A 10,047-nucleotide genomic window follows, 5' to 3' on the forward strand; every position below is an offset into this window, starting at 1 on the left:
TCTAGAATATGATAAGAATTACAATTTGGTCACATATGAACGTGTGGCCAATACCATTTACTATATGCTCTCTCCTGTCTGGACGGTAAGATCATGTCCACTGACTAATCAAGCAACTAACATTGCAATCATCAATATTCCATGAGTTGTTTGTGTGTGAAAAAAGAAAAGCAAATTTGGTACTCCCTCCGTCCCATAATGTAAGACGTTTTTTGACACTACGCTTATGTCAAAAAACATCCTATATTATGGGACGGAGGGAGTAGAAGAAAGCAAACATGACAGGAAATAATTAAAATACCTGAAGCGAACCCTCTTCAGATCCCGAGTCCCATCACGGAGGGTCGTGAGAGTTATGTAAACACCTGGTTCATACTGCTCGATCCACTCAGCCTGTACTTGGTTGCTGGATATTGATATTGTTCCTCGAGGTTTGTAGCTGTCGTCACCATTTTGAAGGGACCTAGCATCTATGCTGACATTATCATCACCTCTGCTACTTGCAGACAGCATCTCATCACTATTGCTGTGGGCTCTTCGGTGAGGGCGATCCGATCCGTGAGGACTGGTAATTCTAAGGCTGTGAGTGCTGCCTTCACTATTTTCACTAATATTGCCTAGTAATTTGTGTTGATTTGAGATTCCTCCATTTGAATGCGGCGACCGCCCAGAGTTTGTACTAGGTGCATTGAGCAACTCATTCCTTGCTTGGTGAACTTTTCCATTCATGCTAGAGTAGGTAGCGACATGTGGCTCGACACCGTTTGGAACATGTACTTGCTTTGCTTCATTGAAATCAAAAGCTCCATGTTCTGGTGGTAACCTCTCAGCCATGTCCTTCAGCTACAAATTTTGAAGAAAAAAAACACTCAATAATGCATATTTAACAAACATTTCTGGTGAAAAGAGGTACCCTGTTCTGTTTGAAAGAAACCCAGATGATAGATCTAAGATGTAGAAACAGCAGGAAGCGCACATTTGGATGGGGTGCTTATCTCCTTTCTTTTTTGTTTATGTTCGCACATGCAGTTTTTAAGAAAGAAATGAATTTGATCACAATGCATCATTTTACTCTCTTTTCTTACAATGAGCTATCACAAGGCCAATTTGATGATGCATTCGGCTGAAAAGAACCTCCAATACTCATGCAAAAACTATACTGCGAAAAGCCTATCATGCATCTCTACTTTTCTCGGCGATGGAAGATTTCATATTGTAGGAGAAGCACAGTTATATAAAAAATGACTATCTATTGGAATGCATTATGGTTTGCAATGATCAGTTGGTCCAATAGAGCATGATACAAACCAAGAGAGCTACAGCATTGAAAATTACCTGTGCCGTTAGAGATTTTATAACCTCCTTTGCAGCTTTGGATTTTGCAGACTCCTCTGCAACCAGTGTCATGGCCTCTTGTACTTTCTTGGCTGACTTATGCAGTTCGAGTTCATGATGGTCACAGCGATTTCTCAGGCTGTCAACCTACACAACATATAGAAGTAGTCTAAATTTCTTGCGCACATACATACAGTGATTATTAACACCCAAGCAGATTTCTATCTACTGAATAATAAAGAAAAAGTAGTGGATACCTGTGCACGCAGCCTCTCAACTTCCTGGCTTAAGAGCTCGTTTGCTTTCACCAGATTATCGGTGGCACTTTTCGAGAGAGAAAGACCATGAGTTGTTGGAACTGGTGTTGTAGAACGTGGCGGGCTAGACCTGCGAGAGAAAGGGGAAACGGCTCTTGAACTGGTTACCGACCGGGCCGCTGGTGTTCGCGCCGCTCTCGGAGCCGCTGGTCTATTGAGATCCGCGCCACCGGAGAAAGCGATATCTCTCAGCTGCAGCAGCGAACTAACTTGAGGATTCCGGAGAAATGACAGTGCATCAGTCTTCTTCCCCTGTTTTGCTGCCTTACTGTCCAAACTTCTAATCATGTCCATATTACTAGAAAGGATGGATTTTCCTACTCTAGCTTCTCCATTGCTTTCACCTGGAGCAAGGTCTTTCTTATTAGCTGAACTAGAGGCATTCTTTAACTTGGAGTAGCAGGAATCACAAACGCGGTGAAGCTTCCCGGGACTCGGAGCCAATGCCGCTCTCAACGCCTTCCGTGAGGTGCATGCATTGCAGTGGACAAGTCCACAGTTGTAGCAGTTATGCCTCTTTCGAGTAAACCCGAATGGCTGCCGACACGAGGAGCACTGGGACTGATCGGCTCCAGAGACCCATTTGTGCAGGCATATGGCAGCAGTGAAGTTTGCACCACAGGCTATGTGCCTAACAGCTCTGTCTCTCAATGCCTCGACCGTTGTGGGTACTTTCCGGTCCTCTATATCTCCATGGCCCAATCTCCCATTAGCTCCTTTGCCCCATGTAAAAACTTCACTTCTACTTGTCAAAACCGCAACATGGTAGGACCCACAAGCAATCTGGAGAACATGTTCACTTGCAATCTTATCTTCAACTAAACATGGCCTCCCATCTGAATTAAGATTTCCGAGCTGGCCATAAACAGAATTGCCCATGGTCCACACTTTGCCAGAAGTTGTCAAGCCTACAGTAAGACTGTGGCCACATGCTACCCTGTAAAAATCATAATCAATAAGGGAAGCCACACAGGTAGGCTTAAGCCGTGCCTCCTTATCACCGTGACCGAGTCGGTGCTTGTCGCCGTCTCCCCATGTGAATAGCTTCCCAGCAGACACAGTTGCGCTGGACTGAGTGACAATAACCTCTACAATGGCTGCAGTGTGCCACACACCGCATGCAACTGCGATTGTCTTCAGCCCTGACAATGACTCTACCTCCCTTGGACACGAAATGCTCTTCAGATCTCCATGGCCTAACACCCCAAATGAACCGTCTCCAAAGGTGAACAGTTGGCCCATTGATGTGATCAAGGCCGTATGCCAGGTCCCACAAGAAACATAGGCAATTTGGAGACCTTCCAGTGGTCCAGAAATCCTCCTGGGTATCCAGTGTCCTACATCAGTACCATGTCCTAGAAGTCCAACATTGTGAGTTCCATCTCCCCAGGTATAAAGCTCGCCCGTTGTCGTCACAGCACAGGTATGAAACTCCCCACAGGCAACAAAATCTATGTTGCAAGCTGCTAAAGACTCGACGAGACGAGGGTGCACAGAATCTTCCCGTGTTCCATGGCCAAGGCGGCCTCCAGAATCTTCACCCCATGTAAAAACTTCTCCATTTCTTGTCACCAATGAGGCATGCCTGACCCCACAATCCACATGGTACACATCAAGGACTAAATTGGACTCCAACGGCTTTGGGAGGAGGAAATCAGTCTTCCCAGTTGATCTGATTACAGTGTCGGAACTTGTACGTGCGGAGTTGTCACAAACAACTTCACCCCACACATAGACATCACCTAAGGAGTCACAGTCATCTTGTGCAGAACCATGGCTAGATGTGCTAGGGGCACTAGAAATGCTTGCTCTAAGAACATCCAATGGTGGCCCCTTTGTGTACATATTTGTCACATCTGATGTCCAAGTAACTACAAAGCGATGATGATACTATCAATGTACACATACGCTCACAACTGCCATGATAGTATTGTTTAGAATTACAGTGCTGCTGGAGTTATAAGCTAGAATAAGGTGGATATCTCAAACACCTGCACATAAATAACAGATAAGTGTGAAGTCGTTGTAGGGAAGCCGACTAAAAACAAAAATAAAACTTCATGAAAAAGTGAAAGAAGCAAAGTATGTGCAGATAGCAGGTTATGAGATGCCACATAACAGTAGCATGGAAAGCAGACAGTACAATCTATATTCAGTGGAGGTAAAGAATTCAAGACTACGTCTCATGCAAATAATAGTAACCATGATGGCAGGGAGGACCAGAAAGCAGGGCAGGTTTGCAAAGTCTTTTATTGAAAAGAATGAACTAGTATTTCACCGGATGTGAGAAAAAGGTCACTGTATTCAGTGTAATTGTGATCCTTTATGGAAAAAAAAGGACAATAACTTCAGGTAACATTTTCAAAAAGAGAGTGGTTCTTCTACACCCACTCTCGGTGCACCCACGCAAGAAAACATTTAGAAAAAATCTGAAACTTCGTGGAAATGATCATCAACAAATGTTATGGGGGCTTGCAAAATTTGGTGGTCAAATAACATTCGAGGAGCTCTCGACAAAAAAGACAAAATCACTGAAAATTAGTGAAAATGTACGTGCACTGTTTGAGCAGATTTTGCAATTTTGTCTTTTTGTAGAGCGCTTCTCGAATGTTATTTGACCACCAAACTTTGCAAGCCCTCATAATATTTGTTGATGATCATTTCCACGAAGTTTCAGATTTTTTCTAAATGTTTTGATATGTTTTCTTGCGTGGGTGCACCGAAAGTGGGTGCAGCCACTACTTTCCCTTAGGAGAATCTCAATTGTACATCAGAACAGAATAGTTCTGCTGGTAACTTGAAAATGCAGTGTTACAGAAAAGCAGAACTAGTATTACAAAAAAGCAGGGCAGCTTTCCTTAGTCTTATATTGAGAAGAACGAACTAGTATTTCACAGAATGTCGGAACAAGTTTGCGGTATACAGTATAATTTTGACCCTTCAGGAGAAAAAAAAGGACAATAACTTCAGGCGACATTTTGTAAAATTAGGTGAACCCCCACTGTACAACAGAATAGAATAGTTCACACGTTTCTTTTCCAGGATAAAATCGAAATATGTACTGCATCATGAACCATAATTTCACAAATATCTGTTCTCTGCCTTCCCCACAGGCTTGGGAGTAACATCACCCCTACATTTCTGACAAAATCCTCAAGTTGCATCCTCAATTGGAGCCTACACTAGAAAACAAAATCTTTTGCTCCTATGGTACCAGACCAAATTACAGAAAAGCAGGGCAGGTCTGATAAGTTCTATATTGAGAAACCGAACTAGTATCTCACCTGATGTGGGAACAAGTTTTGCTGTATTCAGTGTAACTTTGATCCTTCAGGGGGGAAAGGACAATAACTTCAGTTACAGTAACATCTTCTTTCTAAAAATAGGAGGGAGAACCCCAATTCTACATCAGAACAAAACAGGATAAAATCAAATCTTTTTTCCCCTCCAGGATAAAATCAAATTTTATACTGTATCATGAATCATCGCTGAACACTAATCGCCTACGTAGCCATATAGTTTCATAAGTATCTGTTCCCTGCCTTCCCCACAGGCTTGGGAGTAACCTTGCCCCTAATTTTCTGACAGATTGTATCCTCAATTGGACAGCTTTGCTCCAACATTATACCCAACAAAATCATTTGCTCCTACATTACCAGACCGAATCGGCATCAGGGGGCACAGGCTACCTGAATCCCAAGAATCAGCAACCAGAAAACTCTCAAGAACTACCAACGGGGGAAAACAGCCACCTTTGCTGCGGCAGAGCAAAGGTCCAGAACCAACCTCCCAAATCCGCACACAGAGCACAAATTCGTGCAAGAAGGCGAAAGATTTGCTCACCGGAGCCCCGCGGCGATAGACGAAGCATCCGCGCCCGGCGCGCCGCAGAAGAAACCGCCCTCCTCCTTCACCTCCTCCGCCTAGATCCGCCCAGCCGGAGCGCCGCCGTACACGGAACAGATTCGCCGGCCGCCCTACGCCGACGCCGGCTGGAGAGTCGATGCGCTACCACCACACTCCCTCTTTTCTCCCCTCTCTCTCTGTCTCTCTCTCTCTCTCTCTCTCTGACCAGTACAAGAAGTACTGAAACACACGGGTGACCGCCCTCACACTCCTCGTCCCGACCCTTTCTTTCTCCTTTCGGGTGGGCGTTCTGCTCCGGATCCCCCGGCGGTGGTGCGGCGGCGGCGGTGGCCTGCCTAGTTAGTCGCCGTCATCATCATCACCCCACCCACGCACATACGCGCGCACATGCGCCTCTTGTGGACTCTTCACTCACTCCACTCACTCTGCCTCAGCTCGCTTGTTTTCTAAGCCAGCCCCTCTCTGCTTGCTTAGTAGTAGTTAACCACCTCAATGCTGCCACCATTGCCAGTGGAAAAGTAACTCAACCAGCTGGGTCTGCTTTGGCTGGTTCCTTGTGGCCTTCTTTAATCACAATCACCACTGCTGTGCTAGTATGTGTTTAGCTGCTATTGGGATCTGGATGGATGGCCTTGTTCTTGCCACCATTCTTCTCATCTGGTTATGTGCTCGTTTTTGTCTTGAGGCTCGAGAGAAATTAATTATTTCGTGTATGATTATCGCCGCCGAAAAAAGAAAATCGGTGTGCTGATAATGTGTTTTTTTTGTCCTGAGAGAATTTTTTTTGTCTCTCATATTTCTGTGGAAAATTTGATGTGTTGATAAAGTGGGTTTAGGTGGGTGATTTGCTCATTTGGTTGTTTTCATCAGGCTTGGCTTGCCGCTGCTTAATTATGGCGTGCTAAACATATTTTATACTCTGTAGAATATTGTCTGGAAGTATGTGTAGAAATAGACAAAAGAGATTAACTGCGCAAGAAAATAGATAAACATGGTTATAATAACTCATACTCCCTTCGTAAGTGTCGCAGTTTTGAACTGGGGTTAGTATAAAAACTGCGGCGCTTATTATGGATTGAAGGTAGTATAAAAATGCGCCTTGATAGAAGATCCGGTCGGTCTTCTTCTTGCCCACTTTAGCTGAATCCTAATTTATGTGTTTCTTCTTTTTTCAGGTACAATATCTCATATACTTTTCCTTGTGTACTATTGGCTTTCCCTTGTAATGAAAACACAAAATTGTTAGTAGTTTACCCAAAAAGAAATACTACAGTACTTAACAGTAATGTGTTGATGATGCTACAATACATGTGTTTTGGCGTTAGTGGGGTGATTTGGTCATTTGGTTGGGCAGGATTAATGAATGGGTGGTGCTGCTTTTGAGAAGATGAGGATGGGGAACATGTTTACACTAAATTATTAGAATCTAGGTTGGAAAATGCAGGGCAAAAACCAGTATAAAATCTCATAGCAACTTGCTAGTAATATATATGTAGTATATTGGTATGAACATCTAGATGGGAATCTAGATTGTTGTACCAAAACCAGCAAAGAGATCAGGAGGGCCCTGCTTCCATAAGAAGCCTTTTTCTTGGAGGCAGCAAGCACCACCTGTCCTGTCCCCCCCGTATAGATGCAAGAGAATGTCTGCAACGATGAAACAATATATACTGCTACTAACACAAAATTAATTAAAAACTGAGATTAGATAAGATTTGCTACAAAATGTAATCAATCAATGGGGATTAACACTTTGCTGTGCATCGATCAGTGCTGCATCCATGTGTGGGTGTGCTGTCCTGGATCGATGCATTTAAGATGGATGATCCAAGAGGGGGCACAAGATCTGTCTGAAATATGTATGGTCACTACTTCATGTGTGGCCAGTGAACATTGAATGTGCTGCTGCTGGTACGTGTGGTAGTGTGTTGGAGTGGAGCTCACATATGAGGCATGACTCACCATAAGTTTGAATTTGAAGAGGAGTGGTGTGCACTGTGTAACATGTGTGGACATGTATGGAACACATGTCTTGAATTTGTCTGAAATGTGTATGGAACACCACCATCTTGAATTTGATGATATTTTTTTTCTTCCTTTCAAAAAGAGGTCGGTTTTTTAGGTTTGAGAAGGGGAAAGTTTTTTGAGGTTTGAGAAAAAGAAACCGGGCATTTTCTGATATGATACTTCTCCCTCCAATCGACCCTCAAATAAATCCTCCCTCCATCCGGGTTTACAAGGCCCGTCTTGGAAACACTGGTGCCAAGACAAAAGCGAGAAAGCAGAGGATTAATAATTATTTTTTATTTAATGCAGAAAGATTCTGGAAGCACGGGAAAAAAGGCCCACACGCATACGAAGGAATTAATGTTGATTTGGAAAGCAAGAGAAATGGAGTAAATAGCCAACATGATTAAGGCGTATATTTCTGTTCATTATTATGAATTTGTGTGGTTTGGGAAGTGGCCTAATAAACCCGAACGGGGGAGGATCATTTTTTTATTTTTTATTTTGGAATTCTCTCTGAATGACCATTACTTTCTCATTGTGCTTTAGTATAAAATGTTCAAAATCTAATTCACTAAGAACTTTTTTACTGGACAAATCTAGCCTTGTTAGTAATAGCATTTGGACACATTAGCGGTCAAATTTTAGCTGCCGTGCGCATCCTAAGATTGTGTGTTTCCATTTAAAAAGTATGAAGGAAATGTGTCTTTTCTTGGCCATATAAATTCGCTAGTTTTCTTCACCCGGATTAACTACTATACTTATGATCGATCAATTCGACGGATGAACAAGTGGATCACATTCAGTACTACCTTGTGTTCCTTGACGACAATTCATGCAATTGGCATCTCCTTGGTTAGGCCGCATGTGATCCACAATTGACGACAAGATAGAGAGATTAGCTGCCAGGTTATCTCTTACTTTGTGTAGCTAATCAAGGGGGGCAATAATCCCATGAGGCCCATGCTTCCATGCACGCAACGCGAGCATGTGATTCCACCGCCATGAAATGCCAAGAGAAGAGCTGAAAAACTCGATGCTGCGTCATGGTCCAAGAGCATATGTATGTGTAGCCTCCCATGCATGTGATGGTGGCCATGTATCATTCTTGGCAAGTAGGCAGATCATCACATCATGTACGTCCTTGAAGCCTCCAAGCAGCAAGAGGACAGGGGTAGACATGTTGCTCAACCGAAGGTGCGATGCAGATGGATGGCGGTGTGATGGTGATGCCAGATTTGGTGCGTGCGTGGCTTCATGCCTTTGTTGTGTAGTATCAATCATGCATGTGGTGTTGGGGTATGGGGCTTGATTTTTAGGTTGGAAAAGATCAAGATAATCTTAGTTGTCGCATACCATCCAACTAGTAGAAAAAGAAAGTCGCCAAAAATAAAGTTTCCAACTCAAATTGTTTGTGAGTCGTGAAAATTACTTACCACGTACGCAATTAGCAGATTTTCGTTATTTTTCTCACTTTTTTCATAATCACAAATGTCTTGTGTGGTTGCAACACATCTCAACAATGACACAATCACCACGATAATAATACCCAAAATATGGGACATATTAGTCGGCCTCACCAAGGCCGTGTGTCCCCTAATTCGTCACATGTGACCCCCTAGTGCCACATGTGTTTCTATCACCGATAGTGATGTCACAATGAATATCGATACATTTTACATCAATATACATGTTGTCGTCATTATCTCCTACTCGTTTCATGTATCTTGAGGCATCCTCACTGACTAAGAGTAACCGGGCGAGCAAACTGACATGACTAGTATGTTTTCTGTTTCATTTTTTAGCGGAAAGGACATTGAAGACCCTGCTTATAAGAAAGCATAGGTTTAGGCTCAATAAACGAGCACACATATAGTACAAAGCCGAAAGCATACCACCCACCGTCCTGAAGAGCAACCATGCACCATCCACAACCATCAGACGCGAGTGCCATCACCACACATTGGCCAACACCTTGACAATTTATAAGCATACCGCAAGAAGTTTATAAGGATGAATATCTTGTACTGCATACCCTTTGCCCTCTCCTCTGGGGGTTGAGGGCATTGCACAACACGACAATCTTTTTCATGGAAGATTAAGTGGAGTCATACAATTGTGTTGGCAAGCATGGCTACAATAACTATCTTTGCACCAGTAGTTTTGCCACCACCGGCACAACACATTAAAGCATCAAAACAACAATCTGTCATATGTAAAACCGACAATCTACAGGATGAGAGTGCCATGGGCTCTCCTATCGACGGCCACGGCAGGGCAGGATGGTGTCGTGAGGCTCTTATTCCATTATACAACATCGCCTCCGCAGGCAAGAGGACGGTCTATACACTCGAACCGCACCCAACACGCCAAGAAGTGGGTTAAGGTTCGCCGTATGCGAGGAAATCGGCATGGAACAACATGGAAAACTCGACGAATGAGAACCTACCTCGCTAGCGGTAGAGTTTTTCTCGTTATTTCACTTGATTTTGTTGCTATTGTTGTAGCTCTCACTTCAGAG

The 10,047-nt window shown here is 43.5% G+C and overlaps 1 protein-coding gene across 2 annotated transcripts in view; it reads right to left on the reverse strand.

Moving 5' to 3' along the window:
- Positions 1-6,149, reverse strand: part of LOC119358665 (PH, RCC1 and FYVE domains-containing protein 1-like) — a 7,342-nt gene extending 1,193 nt beyond the window's left edge. Inside the window, exons 1-5 of one of the 2 annotated variants that reach the window (XM_037625125.1) lie at positions 5,496-6,149; positions 4,937-5,055; positions 1,593-3,643; positions 1,336-1,482; positions 302-843 (exon numbers count right to left, since the gene is read on the reverse strand). In XM_037625125.1, the coding sequence (XP_037481022.1) occupies positions 302-843; positions 1,336-1,482; positions 1,593-3,497 (2,594 nt within the window). In that variant the 5' untranslated portion in view covers positions 3,498-3,643; positions 4,937-5,055; positions 5,496-6,149. The remainder of the gene's footprint in view (positions 1-301; positions 844-1,335; positions 1,483-1,592; positions 3,644-4,936; positions 5,056-5,495) is intronic. The other variant, XM_037625122.1, reaches the window with a different exon arrangement.
- Between the last annotated feature and the right edge of the window lie 3,898 nt (positions 6,150-10,047).

This window comes from Triticum dicoccoides, chromosome 1A, assembly GCF_002162155.2.
Source record: "Triticum dicoccoides isolate Atlit2015 ecotype Zavitan chromosome 1A, WEW_v2.0, whole genome shotgun sequence".
NCBI lineage: Eukaryota > Viridiplantae > Streptophyta > Magnoliopsida > Poales > Poaceae > Triticum > Triticum dicoccoides.